At 49.6% G+C, this 17947-nt stretch overlaps 1 protein-coding gene across 10 annotated transcripts in view; it reads right to left on the bottom strand.

Moving 5' to 3' along the window:
• The window catches only part of Abcc8 (ATP binding cassette subfamily C member 8), an 80986-nt gene extending 63450 nt beyond the window's left edge, over positions 1-17536 (bottom strand). For 5 of the 10 annotated variants that reach the window (XR_015670093.1, XR_015670137.1, XR_015670131.1 and 2 more), the window contains exons 1-6: positions 17321-17519; positions 15895-16036; positions 11072-11193; positions 7511-7677; positions 4510-4752; positions 3568-3756 (exon numbers count right to left, since the gene is read on the bottom strand). Coding sequence is in view for 6 of the 10 variants with exons in the window: in XM_087635227.1 (XP_087491353.1) it covers positions 3568-3756; positions 4510-4752; positions 7511-7677; positions 11072-11193; positions 15895-16036; positions 17321-17468 (1011 nt within the window). In the remaining 4 variants the exon portion in view is untranslated. Of the gene's footprint in view, positions 1-3567; positions 3757-4509; positions 4753-7510; positions 7678-11071; positions 11194-15894; positions 16037-17320 lie in introns of all 10 variants that reach the window. The other 5 variants (XR_015670095.1, XM_087635269.1, NM_001412034.1 and 2 more) reach the window with 3 other exon arrangements.
• Between the last annotated feature and the right edge of the window lie 411 nt (positions 17537-17947).

Here is a 17947-nt window from a genome sequence, read left to right on the forward strand (position 1 = left end):
AAAAACTTCACGAGGAGGTCAGTGCTCCGGGACAAATGAATATTGCATACAGGGCACTGCCGACTGTGGAAGCCCTAATTACCCTCAGTGTCACCAGGCCTGTGTGTGGTTGAAATGTTAGAATCCCCGTCACCGGGATTTTACAAGGCAGACTCACTGGGGATTTCTCAACGTGGCCATCTCACCCTGGTGACTGCAGAGAATCTGGTACCTTCATCCGCAGTGTGGGCAATGCTGATGTTACCCCAAGTAGAGAAGACCACACCTAGAAGAGGCTTCTGACCCCCCCTTTCAGGTTTAACATTTGTGCGTGTAGAGTGTGTGTGTGTGTGTGTGTGTGTGTGTGTGTGTGTGTGTGTGCCCCTGGAGTTATAGCTGGCAATGAGTTACCTAACATATGTGTTGGGAACCAAACTCTGGTCTTTACAAGAGCAGCAAGCACTCTTAATGGCTGATCCATCTCTCCTGCCCCTTCAACCCTTTTTAAAATTAGTTTTTAAGTTAGTGTACAAAAGTGGGCTTCATTGTAACATTATCACTGCAACATTATCGTTGTAACATTATCGTTGTAACATTATCATTGTAACATTATTATATCGTACATATCACACATCATAGTCTTTTTCTTACATTTATCCCTTTGCCTTTATCTGTCCCTCTTCCTGTGCTTATTGGTCCCCTATGCCTATGTATGGATACAGACAGACAGACAGACAGATTGATTTCTGGCTCTTTTGTCCAGTTGTGACATCTTCTGAGTTAAAAAGACCACTGAGCAAGTGAAAGATCTGTATGACAAGAGCTTCAAGTCTCTGAAGAAAGAAATTGAGGAAGATTTCAGAAGATGGAAAGATCTCCCATGCTCATGGATTGGCAGGATTAATATAGTAAAGATGGCCATTTTGTCAAAAGCAATCTACAGAGTCAATGAAATCCCCATCAAAATTCCTACTCAATTCTTTATAGAGATAGAAAGCAATTTGCAAATTCATTTGGAATAACAAAAAATCCAGGATAGTGAAAACTATACTCAACAATAAAAGAACTTCTGGGGGAATCACCATCCCTGACTTCAAGCAGTATTACAGAGCAATAGTCATAAAAACTGTATGGCATTGGTACAGCGACAGGCAGATAGATCAGTGGAATAGAATTGAAGACCCAGAAATGAACCCACATACCTATAGTCACTTGATCTTTGACAAAGGAGCTAAAACTATCTAATGGAAGAAAGATAGCATTTTCAACAAATGGTGCTGGTTCAACTGGAGGTCAGCATGTAGAAGAATGCAAATCAATCCATTCTTATCATCCTGTACAAAGCTTAAGTCCAAGTGGGTCAAGGACCTCCACATCAAACCAAATACATTCAAACTAATAGAAGAAAAAGTGAGGAAGAGTCTCGAACACATGGGCACTGGGGAAAATTTCCTGAACAAAACACCAATGGCTTATGCTCTAAGATCAAGAATTGACAAATGGGATCTCATAAAACTGCAAAGCTTTTGTAAAGCAAAAGACACTGTCATTAGAACAAGACGGCAATGAACAAACAGATTGGGAAAAGACCTTTACCAATCCAACATCTGATAGAGGGCTAATATCCAAAATATACAAAACTCAAGAAGTTAGACTCCAGAGAGCCTAATAACCCTATTTAAAAATGGGGTACAGAGCTAAACAAAGAATTCTCAGCTGAGGATTACTGAATGGCCAAAAAACACCTAAAGAAATGTTCAACATCCTTAGTCATCAGGGAAATGCAAATCAAAACAACCCTGAGATTCCACCTCATACCACTCAGAATTGCTAAGATCAAAAACTCAGGTGACAGCAGATACTGGCGAGGATGTGGAGAAAGAGGAACACTCCTCCATTGTCGGTGGGATTGCAAACTGGTACAATGACTCTGGAAATCAATCTGGAGGTTCCTCAGAAAATTGGACATTGAACTACCTGAGGACCCAGCTATACCTCTCTTGGGCATATACCCAAAAGATGCTCTAACATATAACAAAGACACGTGATCCACTATGTTCATAGCAGCCTTATTTATAATAGCCAGAAGCTGGAAAGAACCCAGATGCCCTTCAACAGAGGAATGGATTCAAAAAATGTACACATACACAATGGAGAACTACTCAGCTATCAAAAACAATGACTTCAAGAAATTCATAGGCAAATGGAATGAACTAGAAAATATCCTGAGTGAGGTTACTCAAGCACAGAAAAACACACTTGGTATTCACTCACTGATAAGTGGCTATTAGCCAATAAGCTCGAATTACCCAAGATGCAATCCACAGACCACAGGAAGCTCAAGAAGAAGGATGACCAAAGTGCAGATGCTCCCACTCCTTCTTAAAAGGGGAAAAATATCCATAGGAGGGGATATGGAAGCAAAGTTTAGAGCAGCAACTCAAGGAATGGCCATTCAGAGTCTGTCCCACAGGTGGCCCATATATATACAGCCACCCAAACTAGATAAGATTGATGAAGCTAGAAAATGCATGCTGAAAGGGACCAGATATAGATCTCTCCTGAGAGACACATCCAGAGCATGTCCAATACAGAGGTCAATGCTAGCAGCAAACCACCAAACTGAGAATAGGACCCCCTTGGGGAGAATTAGAGGAAGTATTGAAAGAGTTGAAGGAGCTTGCAACCCCATAAAAACAACAATGCCAACCAACCAGAGCTTCCAAGAACTAAACCACTATGGAACGACTATACATGGACTGACCCAGGGCTCCAACTGCATATGTAGCAGAGAATAGCCTTGTTGGGGCACCAGTGGAAGGGGAAGCCCTTGGTCCTGCCAAGGTTGGACCCCCAGTGCAGGGAAATATGGGGGGCAATAAGGGGGATGTATAGGGAGAATACCCATATTGGGGAGGGGGAGGGGAGGGAATAGAGGCTATGGTCAGGAAACCGGGGAGGGGAATAACGTGTAAAATGTAGGTAAAGAAATATATCTAATAAAAATAAAAGATCACTGAGCAACATCTCGTCTAGTGAGTTTTGAGTATCTGGGGGCAGTGGAGAGCCTTTGTAATAGGCTAGATATGGTGTTGTCCACCTTTAATATCAAACATAGGAGATGTGGAGGCAGGAGGATCGGGAGTTCAAGGGGAGTCTCACTACATAGAGAGTTCAAGGTCAGTCTAGGCTAGATAAAACCCTGTCTCCAAAAACTGAGGTGGGGAGGGGGAAACAACGAGGGAGGAAGATCCGATGTGTTAGTAGACCTGGGGTAGTGGAATCCTGAGCAGGGAGGTAGGGCAGCCATGGGGATCTGGATGGCTTCTCCTTCACTAGCAGCCATCCTAGATACCTCTGCAGAACACCAAGAGCTCGGATCCCCAAACCGAAGGCAGTGCGCTGAAAGTCAGACACCAAGAATCTCCTGGGGGCACAAGCTCTCTTCTCAGCATTTCAGCTGACAGGACACAGAGCCTCAGCACCCAGTCAGCCACTGCTAACACGGCCTCTCAAACACAGGTACACAAGAGAATTATGGGGCGGGCCTTCTAGGAGCTGCCTAGCCATGCCCCAAGTGGGACCTACCTTGGGCTGGAAGACGTGGTTCTCCTTCCCGAGGTGGTCCACGATCCCGAAGATGCAGAGTGGCCCAGCAAAGCCCAGGAGGTCGGCCAGGATACGGAATGTGCTGCTGAGGACCAGCCGTCTCCCAAAGGCATGACAGAGAGCCCTCCAGATGGCCCGGGCACCCTGCTGGCTCTGTGTGTCCTTCCGCTGCCAAGAGAGACCCACAGACAGGTCAGAGTGGCTGAGAGTTCAACCACAGGGAGCCCCTCCTCCCAGGTCTCTCCTGGATCCTGCTGCCTGGGGAAACCCCTGTGGCTATCCGTGGACAGGTAAACTTCAGTAGGAAATCATGGTATCAAAAAGATGCCTGACAGGGCAGGTCAGATGAGGAAACTGAGGCCAGAGGCATCATCAAGTCACAGTGCTTGTAGGGGATCATGTGATCAGTGTAGCACCGTCTTGATGGATTGGCACCTGCCATGATCACTGATTACTGTCTGTTTCAATGTTTCCCTGAGTGCCCGGCAGACACACTGAAGGAATGAGTGCTGGGCAGGGCGTGGAGTTGCAGGGCCTCAGCTTCCTCCTTACTGGTAAGAGCTGACCCCAGCCTGGACAGATTTGCAGAGATGGTATAAGGACCAGGCCATGCACTCCTCACCCCATTGTTATAGTCACTGTGCTTCAAAACAAAGAACGCGGGGGACACGAGAGTCCTGTAGAGCCATATCCCTTACCAAACCTCAGCTTCCCCATTTTGACTGTGAGCATCTTTGGACGTGCTGACCTGAACTGTAAGAGCCACTCCAACCACGACCTATGAATATTTGGCTTCTGTGTGACTGAGGGTGAGCCTGTTCCCCTTCCTGGGTCTCAGGGATTTGGCCTTCTGCCCTCTGAATCCCCGTCTGTGACTCCATGGAAACCCAGGTGGTGGGTGGTTCATCTGGACTCACTGACCGCCTGGGCATCGAAGGCCAAGCAGAGTCGCTGGTAGTTGGTGAGGGCTCTCATGGCAATGGGCAGCTTCCCGATGGCCCGCAGGTCGATGGGCTTCTTGTGAGCAGTCTTGATGAAGGCATTCATCCACCAGTAGGTCCCCTTTGATAGCAGGTTAACGAAGGGCTGCAGAAAGCGCACACCCAGGTCCTGTAGGTCCTCGGGGGGCTTTACTTCCCTTGGTGTCTTGAAGAAGACGTATCTCTGTGGGGCACATGGGTGTGGGGCAGAGGTGGAGGGTGGACAAGTCCACTATCGCTCAGCAAAGGGCTGGGTGTGATGCTCTGCCCTTGACCACCAAGAAATGTGTCCATCTATGGCCTGTAAACTTTTCCAGGAAGAGGGCCTCCTGGGCTCCAGGTCCACGGCCTCCTTGCCTTGTGGCTGGCTGCTCACTGAAGCTGTGTTTGAGCTGAACCAGGGAAGAACTGGGGTCACCATCACTGCCTGTCAGCATCACCTAGGAGACAAGCCTCTGGGCATGTCTGTGAGGCACAGCCACACTGGGTTAATTAAGGAGGAAAATCCACCCTAGATGTGTGTGATGGTCTGCATATGCTCAGCCTGGCTCAGGGTGTGACGATCTCAGCAGGTCCCTGTACTCATGTACAAAATGGCCCTATCCTCAGACACACATCCATGCATGTGATATATACATATACACATGATATATAAATATACACATACACATGATATATACATATATGTATATATGTGTGTGTATATATCATGAGAGAGAGAGAGAGAGAGAGAGAGAGAGAGAGAGAGAGAGAGAAAGAGAGAGAGAGAGACACTCTCACTGTAGCTCAAAGTAGCTTTGGTTGGCCTGTAACTCACTATGTAGACCTAGAATTCACAGAGATCCACCTGCCTCTGCCTCCTAAGTGCTGGGATTAAAGGTATGAGTCACTCCGCCTGAATAATTAAAAAATAATTTTAAAATGTTCTTAAGAAGAGGGCAAGAAGTTGGGTGTGGTGGCACATGCCTTCAATCCCAGCACACAGAAGGCAGAGGCAGGTAGATCTCTGTGAGTTTAAGGTTAGCCTGGTCTACAACATGGGTCTAGGACAATCAGGGCTACACAGAGAAATCCTGTCTCAAAACACACACACACACACACACACACACACACACACACACACACACACACACACGAGAGAGGGGGGGGCAAGAGATCAGGCTAAGCACTGCGTCAGCACCTCTCTCTCTCATGACCAGTTGCTTCACACTCCTGACCGCCAAGCCTTTCTTGTCACTTTGACCTTACCCTTAAACAGTGAGCCAAAGTAAACCCTCTCTTCCCTAAGTTGTTTTTACCAGCTACACTATCAGGGCAACAGCAAAAGTGATTAAGACTGCTGAGTTTGCAGAACCTGGAGTCACGTGGACCTCGTTCAAATCCACCTCATGCAATGGCTAGCAAACCTCATTTAACATGCTATCGAAGGGAGGGATGGCTGTGAGGATCAGTTGTGGGAGGGAATGTAAGGAGTTGTCTCTCCTGGGGACCACTTAGTAAAAGCAGAAGAACCTGACTGGCAAATTCAAGAGCAGTTTACAGCCAGCCAAAGGCCCTATCAAGAGAGAATCACCACCCCAGTGTGTGCTGGAGGGCAGGCAAAGGACTGTCTCCCTCAGTGCAGGTCACTCACAGCCTCCTGCCAGCAGCCAGTAATGCTGGTTTCACTTTAAAATGCAGGCACATGTCCTTTGCTTAAGCAACTCCCTCTCTGGGCATCTCTCCCACAGAACAGAGTGGCAATACACAGAGGTTAGCATGTTCTGTACACGGCTGTGTGAAGTCAAGAGCATGGCAGTGAAGTGAACGTCTACCCACAGAACGATAGCTGCACCAACCAGAGCTCGTTTGCCTGGAGGAATATTATACAGCCACTAAGAGACTGGACTTGCATCTCAGGCAGCTTGGAGGAGTCCTAAAAGACGCTGGCCGAGATGACCATGATTCAGAACATGGAATATAATACCATCTATTTTCATGAAACAAATATTGAAGGGAAAAGCGTTTTTACTTATGTGTGTTGAGGGAAAGCCACTGGGGAGACATTTGTTTAGACAGATGTGAATGATGTCATAGTAGTAAAAATAATATGGAAAATACGTAGGGTGTTTGAGTTACCTGGGACAACAGGGTTAGGCAAAGGTACTTAGTCTAAGGTGGAGAAGAAAGAGGGAAGGGGAAAATAAAGGATGACAAAGCAAAAGACATAGCTATGCACTCAGAGGTGTGGTGGTTTGAATATGCTTGGCCCGGGAGTGGCACTTTTAGGAGGTATGGCCTTGTTGGAATAGGTGTGTCACAGTGGGGGTGGGCTTTGAGAACCTCCTCCTAGTCTCCTGAGGGTGTCAGTCTTTTGGCTGCCGTCGGAACAAGATGTAGAGCTCCTGCACCATGCCTGCCCGGATGCTGCCATTCTTCCACCATTATGATAAAGGACTGAATCTCTGAACCTGTAAGTCAGTTCCAATGAAATGTTGTCCTTTATAAGTGTTGCTTTGGTCATGGTGTCTCTTCACAGCAATGGAAACCCTAAGGCAGGAGGCTAAGGCAGGAGGGTAGAAAGTTTGATAGCAATCTGGGCTATATACCTTTTCTCAAAACCAAAACCAACAACAACAACAATAACCCACAGCCTACCAAAACAGAACATGACAGGCCCATGAACAGTGGCCTCTGCTCACTCACAAGTGCTCCACTGAGTTCTCTGTCCCCAACAAAAGAAGCAGATGCTTCCTCTTCTCTGTGAGAGTCAATCCTTCCTCATGATCCCCTCTTCCTCTGGGTACCTGTGGTGAAGGCCTCCCCTGAAATCTACCTATGGCCTCGGTGACCTGTCTTGGGCAGGCAACACAGCGAGGTCTCATGAGCTCTGCTGAGTGGCGGCAGCGCCCAGATGCAAAGGATTCCTGGGTTGGAACCACACTTCCCCCTTCCCTGCTTACCCTCACCCGGATGACATTGACCTCCACAAGCAGCAGCATCCCGTAGAGGATCACCAGAAGCCCCGTGAGGCAGAAGCGCAGCTGAGAGAAGCCAATGGCGTGGTCGTAGAACTTGACGAACTTGATGGTCTTCGTGATGAAGGCCAGGGTCCAGTAGATGAGCAGAGCTGTGGAGCAGAGGATGCTGGTCACACACACGTACACCTCGGCAAGCCATGTTCAGGAGGCATGGGGTGGGGTGGGGGGGATGCTCAAACACATGTTTGATGAGGGAGTGTGAATGTGTGGTTATCACGTCATTCCCTTGATCAGCCAGTTGATGGGCTGATCACTGTGTGGGACAGTCCCACATATGTCTGAGAATGACCTTGAGCTCCCAGTTTTCTGGCCTCTACCTCCTAAGTGCTGGGATTACCAGTGTGAGTCACCACGCTTGACTCCAGTGTCCCTTTGGGATGCGGACTAGGCACCATAACACTCATGACAGACATTCTAAGAAACCTTGATGACATTCCAAGTCCGACAGGTCAGGAGATTAGCGATGCTAGTGGGGAAATGCCCCCTCGAATTCCACTAAGCTATCAGCACTGTGCTGGGAGAGCACTGTACTGTGTTTTCTCATTCATTCCTTACCACAACCTTGAGAGGGGAGTGGCTTGTCATCCCCATTTCAGCCAATCAAGGGGGCCCTGGCTGAAGGTTGGGTAACCCAAGCCCTCATTGCACCCACGGTCACAACCGTTGTCCACAGAACTCAAGGACAGGCATGCGGCACACCTCTGTAATCCTAGCATTTGGCAGTGAGGAGGAGGATCAGGAGTTCAAAGTCATCCTTGGATACATAGTGAGTTTGACACTCACCCGGTCAACATGAGATCCTGCCTCAAAAAAAACAAGCAACCAAGCAACAATAACAACAACAACAACAACAAACAAAGCAAAGACCTCCACGATAGTGATATTGATATATAATAATAGTGAGAGAGATCCAAGTGTCCACCAATAGATGGATGGATACCAAAGCATAGTCTAGCCAGATGATGGACTGCCATTCAGCCTTAAAGGAAGGAAATTTTGATGCATGCTACAACATGGACAACTTGGAATAATTATTCTAGGCAAAGTAAATAGATTACAAGAGGATTAAAAAGTCCTAATGAAGCTCTATAAAGACAGAGAGTAGAATGGCTGCCCAGCTAGGGAAGGGAAAAGGAGGCATTAGTGTTTAATGAGTTTAGAGCATTTGGTTTGGGAAGGCGGAAGGTCCTGGAGACAGACAGTGGTGGTGGCTGCACAGCTGTGAAAATGTTCTTAATATCACAGGGCTGCACACATGATGGCTGGCATACATGGTCAATACCGTGTTATATACATATGAACACACGCACACACACAGACACACTCACGCACATACATACATACATACATACACATACACACACAGACACACACACAGACAGGCAGACAGACAGACACACACACAAACACACACACACACACACACACACACACACACACACACACACACACACACACGAGAAACCCAAAAAGAAGCAAGAGAACCTCAAGTTTGAGACCAGCCAGGGCTACACGGGGAGACCTTATTACGAAAATAGGAAGAAATGAACAAGCAGCAACCATAACAACAACAGCAACCATGACCACCACCACCAAGACAAAAGGCAGTCAACTGCCCATCCCTGCTGGGGAGGACCAGAGCCCCATGTGGCCTTCCGCCTGCCATTTCCAGCCCCTTCCTGCCTCCCTGCCTCCTCGGCTCTCCCTGAAGGCCACCTCTCCTTTCTGTCTGTCCCCCTTCTCTTTTGTCAGTGTCCCCTGGGGCCCCAGGATCACATTTCATGGGCTACTTTCAGCCTTGGGATTCCAGGCCTGTGAGCAGAGGAAGGCATCCAAGTCCGGTGGCTTTCCCAAGAACGCCCCTCTATCCCTATAGCTTAGCACCCCACCCCCCTCTTGGCCTGATCTAGAATTTCTAGACCTGGGGAACTTCTCCTGGGGGCCAAACTCCAACCAGAGGAGCTGAGGAATTCTGGGAAGGTATGGAGCCACCCAGGGTGCTGATTCGCTCTCTCCTGGAGGACTGAATCCCTGGTGCTTGTGAAAACTGGAATCCTAGCTTTGTTCATAAGATTCAGTCAGGCTCTGCACACACCCTCAGCTCTCCCTTCTGGCTGCTACTCCAGACATACCCGTTCATTCACATGGGGTTCTGGGGAAGGGGCATGGCTGGAGGGTCTCCATGGAGCCTTGCACCTACCATAGGAAGGTAGACCTGTGACTAGACAGTAGGAAAATGTCACCTGCCTCAAGGCAAGGCAGCCATGTTACTTCAGCACAGACAGTCCCCAATTCTAGTGTCTTCTATTACATGCTGTGACCCATGAACACCAGTGGCTTGCTGACACAGGATCAGAGGCAACTGCAAACTCTAGACTATGGCATGACAGATCTACAGACTTATGGGTTTGGTGGCAGGAACACAGCTCAGGGACCCTTAGAACCAGCTAGAAACCTGCTCAGACGCCTGGTTTGGGTGATGCACCTGGGTGCAAGACTAGACTAGACCAAGCCCCTCACCCCTGGGCATAGGCTTCCTGCTCTAAAGAAGGAAGACAATGGGGTTCACCTCATAGGGCTGTGGTAAGGATTGAGTTAATGTGAGCCTGACATGTAGGAAACGCTCAACGAATGTTTGCTGGTGCTTTAAACATTTCTATTTCATATCTGTATGCCACAGGGGAGCCACAGCTCCAACAGAGCTACTGTGGGTAACTCCTGGGATGAACCATGCAGGGAGGGTGGGGAGCACAGAGCCCAGCCCACAATACACACTCCATAAAGGGCAGGCAGCATGGCTGCTGTTTCTGCCTGGCACCCAAAGCATTCACGTTGGAAGCTGCAGGCTGAGTGTCTAAGAGTCAGCCAGCCTTAGGTTTTAGTCTTATGCCTTTCTCTGCTCTCCATGAGACTCCATCCAGGCATCAGATGCCATCCATAAGCCCACAGCTGTTGACCACATCTCCAGCCCTAACACCCAATTCATTTACCTTATTGTCTCCTTGACCCTGGGATTGACCATCTCTTGACATTTCAAATCCAATATGCCAGGAACTCTGATTCACATCTTTCCCTTACCTCTTACCCTGGGGCCATCTTAACGACCAGAGACACCTTTTGTCTGGTGGTCAGACTCCAGATTTCCACAGGGGCCCCTGCTCACTGGGCTGGGCTGTGTTGGTCTCACAGTCTGAAGACTTTTGCATGCTGGCTCTGCTCGGAGCCTCCCTGCTGCCCTGCACAGATAACCACACCAGCCACTCTCCTCCCTGAGCAGCTTGCTTTCTTCCACAGCATCCTTAGCCCCTGCTCCTTGGTCCTATCTTGGCCCATCTGTCTCCTCCTCCAGACCACAAGCTCCACGGAGACAGAGACCTTTCTTCATTTCTGGTTCCTAGCCTGGATTGGTTGCCTGGAGAGGGTTCTTAGTAAACGTTGGCTGGAGGAAGAGAGGCTCCCCCTCCACCCCGACCTCGTCCTTACCAATCAGCAGCTTGGGAAAGTTAGAGGTCTCAATGTTATGGTAGTAGACCACAGAGGTGATGGCAGCCATGAATGCCATCCCAGCTGGCATGTATAAGTGGAGGTGGCGGGATTCTGTCACCCTGTGATGGGAGAAAAAGGAGAAGGAATGAGAGAAGGGATGTGGATGTGGCCAGCACAGGCACAGGTCTTGTGCTTACTGTTCAACACACAGTAGTGTCGCGGATGATCACGACATCCCTTCACAGGCTGGTAATTCTTCCCCGCCTGTATCCCAAACATTCTGTGCATCCCAATTCACTTAGTTCCAGCCCCATTTAACACGAGCGGCACAAGCGGTACAGGCGAGCACTGCAGTGCCTGTGGGCACTGAACTAATGATGCTGAGTATCCGCCCTGTGCCAAGCATGAGTCTAAGTACCCAGTGAGTGATAAATTGTTTAATTAATCACTCTCATTCACACTATTCTCTAATCAAGGGAACTAGGGTACAGATTGGCGAAGCACCATGTCCAAGAGCAGGCCTTTGTTCTCCTCAGGGCGGAGGGACAAAGACTACTCAATGGTGCCATCCTGTTTGACTCACCAAGGCCTCTGTGCAGGCTGGCTGTTGGCCTGGTGACAATCCACACTTTGGCCAACTCTACTCTTAGGCCTCAGCTTCCACCAACAAGTGCAGAAGGTTGCTTTAGCTTCCTTGATCATACCCTTCCTATAGACAGCAAAACACAGACCCAGTCCAGTCCAGCACTAAAGGGCCAGGCAACAGGGCCACCACCAACCTCCCTAGCACCTGTCTTTCTGCACTAGTAATGTTGGAAACTCTCTCCATCCCCAGAGGGTCTGTTTCAGCCCCAGTAATGTCCTTGCTACTCCTATACTGCTATACTACTATACAACACAGTACAATACAACACAGTACTATACTATTCTAACTATACTATACTCAACTAACTATACTATTCTATTCTATTCTATTCTATTCTATTCTATTCTATTCTATTCTATTCTATACTAACTATACTATACTATTCTATACTATACTAATCCTTTCTATTCTATACTATACTATTTTATTCTATTCTACACTAAGTATACTATTATATTCTATACTATACTAACTATACTATACTAACTATACTATACTATTCTATTCTATTCTATACTAACTATACTATACTATTCTATTTTACTCTATACTACACTATACTAACTATACTATACTATTCTATACTATACTAACTATACTATACTATACTATACTATACTATACTAACTATACTATACTATACTATTCTATTCTATACTATACCGACCATACTATACTATACTATTCTATTCTATACTAACCATACTATACTATTCTATACTATACTAACTATATTATACTATACTAACTATACTATACTATACTACTCTATTCCATACTATACTAACTATACTATACTAACTATACTATATTGTCTTAGCTATACTATACTAACTAAACTATACTATACTATACTAATTATACTATACTAACTAAACTATATTATACCATACTATACTAATTATACTATACTAACTAAACTATACTAACTAAACTACACTATCTTAACTATACTATACTATACTAACTATACTATACTGTACTGACTATATTACTGGATCCAGCAGGCTGAGAACCCTTGCCCTGGAAAGCTAAGCATAGGCAAAGACCAAGCTTCTATCTGACTCAACCGCTCATGGTAGGGCTACTCCAGATGGACTTAAGGCTGAGGGAAAGCAAAGGAGAGGGATACCAACCAGGGAAAGCTTCCCAGAAGAGGTGAAACCAGGCTGGGCTTTGAAGAAAAAGTATTTGTTTAGCAGACATGCCATGCTGTATGGAGAAGTGCACAAAGTCAGAACTCTGGGGACTCTGGAAGGCCCAAGTAGAGCCATGTACAGCATGGACTGTTCACCAAACAGCATCCTCCACTTGCTGTTTGGCAAAGAACCATAAGTTATCCAGCACCTAGGAGATAGATCGTGACTATGTCAAGCAGGCTGACAAGCCCACAGCCCTTTGCCAGGGGTTGGTTTGAGGGTGACCACGCAGTTCTGGCTACTGAGATGTAAAGCTGTGTGTATGGGGCTTGACCTCCCCTGTGAGGAAGAGGAACAGCTGGATGTGCTTCCCAAGCTTGCCCCTTCCTTCCTATGGGACACTTGCAACAGGGCGGCCACTCTGTGGTCGTGAGGAAGGAATGGCAATCCACAGAAAACAATGGGGAAAGACTGGGTGCCTGGAGAGACCAAACTCCAAAACCAAGCTGAAAAGGCAGTCTTCTAGATTCCTTGTTAAGGCTGCCAGTCACTGATGTCCTTTAAGCCTCGATATCACGTTTCAGCAAAAGGCTTGCAATTAATGGAGGGGATGCGAAAGGGCAAAGACCTCCCTGGACAGACAGCCTCTGTCAGGGACAGGGGCTTCAGAAACAATGCTGGAGTGAATTTAAGATGTATAATCAGAACAAGTATGCCACGGTCTCAGTTATAATAGATCAAGCAGGGAGGAACAGGGGTGAAAGTTTTCTCTATATGAGCCCGGCACCCTGCAATTCAGGAGAACACTCTCCCCATATGCTCCTCCCACCCCTCTTCTCATTCACCTGCACTCCTCTGGCCGTTCAGCATTGACGGGACCAAACACAGACACAGGTCACTACAGACTGAAGACACCTCTGTTAGTCACCGAATGTGGCTTAGTCTAACCACATCCCAGCTGGACATGGTTGTCTTACCCGGCTCTAGCCTCGCATGCCACAGGCCAGTGTGAGAATGGGGAGCCGCAGGGCAGGTCTGTAGTGTAACCGGTTGGCCCCACCGTCCCTTCCTCGGACACTTGCTGACTCGGGGATGTAGGAGCCCAGTGTCCAGCTGCAGACAAGCATCGTGCCTCGGAGGGGACATACTGAGCAGGCCTGGGGTGCAGGCACAGCCACCCAGGGTCGAGTGTGCAAAAGTGGGCTTCTGGGCTGTTCCCTGCCAGTCCCTGGTCCCCGTGTCCTGAGCATAGATCCTCTGCGCCAGGCTCTGCGTCTGGGCTCTGGACCGCGTCTGTTTTCTCATTTTGCCTCCCTCAAATGGGCAAGTGAGGGCTCCAGAGCTTACTGCACAGGTAGAAAAGACACAGCACAGGAAGGTTGTGTAATATGCAGGTCCTCCAGTCGGCAGTGAACAGAAGGTTCAGCAGAAGGCCTGGGGCTCCTTTCTCTCCAGTGGGGGCATTTTCCTGTCACCCAGCCATACCTAGGTGTATTACTGGTGGCCTGAGGGCTCATGAGTCCCTTTCCTGAGTACATGGCGCCATTTTGGCAGGGTCCTGGGGAAGGAGTACACTAGTCACCCAGACTTAAGTAGTGATATCCTTTCTGGTACTCTAGGAGGCTTTGATCAGCAGTAGGACCTGGTGCCTTGCCGAGGCGAGGCATGGAGTTAGTGCTGACGCCTGGATAGGGGGGACAGCTGCAGGGTCGAGCACAGCCTAATTGCAGCTCAGAGGAGCTGGACCTCTGATGTTCCAGCCAATGTCCACTCACAACTGCGGCATCCATCGCCTCCCAACACGGTCTCTGAGGCCCATTGACTCCTCCATTCCGTTCGGTATCCCCTTCCGTCCCTCTCTGAGGACACGCTTCATCTCCCACCACAGTCATCCCTCACCTAACTACCCTCTGACTCTTCCTGCCACCCTCTGGCCTGTTCAGTACACACTTAGCCTTCTGTCCAGGAGTGCTATGCTAAAGGCAAGTTACACTCAACTCAGACAAGGCAGCCTACCACCCGGAAGCCCTCCTCTTAGCCCCAGGTCTCATGCTCAGCCGCAGTGTCATGGCTGCCTTCCACATGTCTACTGTTTCAGCCTTCTTCATTCCTCCATCCCCTGAAGGGTGGCCTTGTTCCCAAGACAGTCTCTGCAGACCCAGCTTTCCCCTAGGCCTCAAATCACGATAGCCTAAATCATGCTCATTGCCGCTGCTGCAGACCAGGCACGCCTGTTCCTCATTCCTCTCCCTCCAGTGCTGTAGTCTCCCCGCGCCCTCCCCACCCCTCTGCCCCCACTTAAGGCAGAACACTTGTCATGGTCTAGGCTCAGCGCCAAAGTCCCCTCCACCATGGAACCCATCTGACACTACCTTCTCATCTCCTCCCAGATCATGTCTGTGTGGTATGGTTTGATTTATCAAATTTATCATTGATTCAATCAATGTTTGCAGAGCTTTTGTGGGCTCTGCACTGGGCTTTTGTGGGCTCTGCACTGGGACTACAAAGACGGTGGACACCCCAGATCCCATGTTCTGACAGCTTTGCAAACGGAAACTTGGACATATATTCCGGTCTGTAGGAGAGGTGAGGGAAGGGTGAGGGTGGGGAGGAGAATGGGGCTAGAGGCAATGGGGCTGTATCGGGACAAAGGTGAGTGCCCAGAGATCCGGGGACTGAATCTTGTAAATGAACGGGAACCAAGGGGAGGCCTTCAGTAGGAACAAGTGACCTGCTTTCCTGTCCCTTCACCCACTTCAGGGATGTTCAGAAGAGGCCAGGTATTGCCCACAGCAGCTGGGGCACTCTGTCAGGCTGTACAGGGAATGGTAGAGAAGTCTGCCTTCCCTTTATCCTCCTGACTGAGGGTGGCCCCTGCATCTCATATGCATGTAGGGGCTGGCGCAGTTCACACCAGGTTACAGGATTCGTAGCCAAGGTACTGGTTGGTGGAAGGCACGTGAGCAGGCGCAGGGAGGGCCTCCAGCGGCCCAGGAGCGGTCCGCTCTCTCCTCAGCCCTCAGTTGCTTGCTTACCCGTCAGACAGGATACCCTCAGCGATCTCACACACGAGGACGAAGAGCAGTATGAAGGTCAGGATCCAGCGCAGGTTGTGCCCCGGGAAATGGAGCCAGGTGCTGTGGTGAATGTGCACCTTGGAGCTCTGGCTGCCCCATCCTGCAGGGAGAGATGCAGAAGGTAAGGAGCCCACACGGAGGTCTAGTGTGATGATAGGGACACCATACAAACCCTTCTTCCCCAGAGCTGAACATATGAACTGAACATCCAGGCACAAAGCCCTGGACCTGCAGCCTGATCCGAAGTCACCTGACCTCTTTTGTGACTGGCCACCCATTCTGTCTCGTTTTTGATACACACATGGGCATGCATTGCTGTTTCCTCGCTATTTCTGGCTTATCATTTATCTTTGTCAGTAACTAGCAGCTTCCTTCTACAGCAGGTCTTTATTTTGAGGCAGGGTCTAATGTTGCCCACACGAGCCTTGAACTTCCTGTGTCGCTGAAGATGACCTTAAACTTCCTGATCCTCCTGCCTCCTCCTCCCAAGAACCGGGATTTCCAGGATAGCCCCGTTCAGCAACTTTTTACTAATTTAGTTCAATAGCCACCTCGCCTTTCTTCCCTAAAGAGTTTTAAAGATTTGCTATTTCTCTTAATTGAAGTAAATGAACACTCTCTTTGAACAGAGCTGATTGGCCTGAGAGTTCAAGTTCGTGGGAGAGGAGGGGACCAGAGTGAAGAGTATTGTCTCCAGACTGGGCGCTCAACTTCGTAGACCACTTCCTGGCAAGCGCGCTGGGAGTTGAAGGGGTTTGCTAAATCTGATCTGAGTTGACTGGCAAGCGCGCTGGGAGTTGAAGGGGTTTGCTAAATCTGATCTGAGTTGACTCACACGGTCTTGGAGAAGTTACATGAGGAAGACTCGCGCCTTGTGGGGTGGTGGGGTACCGTCACCCAAACTCTATCTCCTCGCAGCGTGGAAAGGTCCCCAGGCCGGGGAAAGGTTCTGCCTGAGGCCGGGCAGCTGGGACAGCGCGAGGCTCGCTGGCCTCCACCATCAACCCCGCTGGCTGCAGCCTGCGCTCCAACCCCAGTCCAGCGCAGCGGTGACAGCATGGGCCTGGGAAAAGGATGGCCCGGCTCCCGCCGCAGCGCCACTCAGGGGTGAGGCTGAGTCCCTCGCGACCTTTTTTTTGCTCGTGCGGAGCCCCATTCCGGATCAGGCTCTGCGGTAGCAAAACTTGGGGATCCCTAAGATCGCTAGTGCCCATCGTGTCTGGCGCTGGTTCAGGGATGGGGGAGGGTGCGAAGGAGGAGACCCACAGCAGGAGACCCAGGAAGACCCGCCAGCCGGTGGTGCGGGACCGCGCGCCACCCCCACCGGCCACTCGTCCTTCCCCCCGCGCGTCCTCCCGCCCTCCGTCGCGGCGCGCGCGCTCACCGATGAAGAGGATGGGGAAGGTGATGAAGAGCAGAAAGACATGTGGCACCACATTGAGCGCGTCCACGAAGCAGCCGTTGTTGAGGACGCCTTGGTCCACCCGGTAGGCGGCCGAGTGGTTCTCGGTGCCGCAGAAGGCCAAAGGCATGGTGGCGCGCGCACGGGCTCGGCTCCGGCTCCGCGCGCCTCCCGCGCCTCTGTCCCTCGCAGCACCCTGGGCTCCCGCAAGGCCCGCCCCGCCCCGCCCCCACCTGCCGCTGGGCCCCGCCCTTCCAGATGCTCTTGTGGGGCGAGGGTGGGGTCTCACCCAATGCGCACGTGCGCTGTCTTGTGGGGCGAGGCGGTGTCTGAGTGGGAGTCGTAACCAAGATGATCCGGTGAGCCCGAAGTGCGTGGATCTGGGATTCCCGAATGTAGATTCGCTGGAGCGCGGCTCAGCTGGATGTAGATCAGAGGGGTCCCCATGGGAACAGAGTGACACAAGCCCGCATCCGATTCAGTCCAAAGAAACTGTAAAGAACTTGAACTTAGGAGGGTGCTTGGGAATTTCCCAAGTGTCTCTGACGCGGGGTCACAGAGTGACCTCATAGCACCAAAAATTCAAGGTGTCCTTGCTAGCCAGTGGGA

This window comes from Rattus norvegicus, chromosome 1, assembly GCF_021556685.1.
Source record: "Rattus norvegicus strain SHRSP/BbbUtx chromosome 1, alternate assembly SHRSP_T2T, whole genome shotgun sequence".
NCBI lineage: Eukaryota > Metazoa > Chordata > Mammalia > Rodentia > Muridae > Rattus > Rattus norvegicus.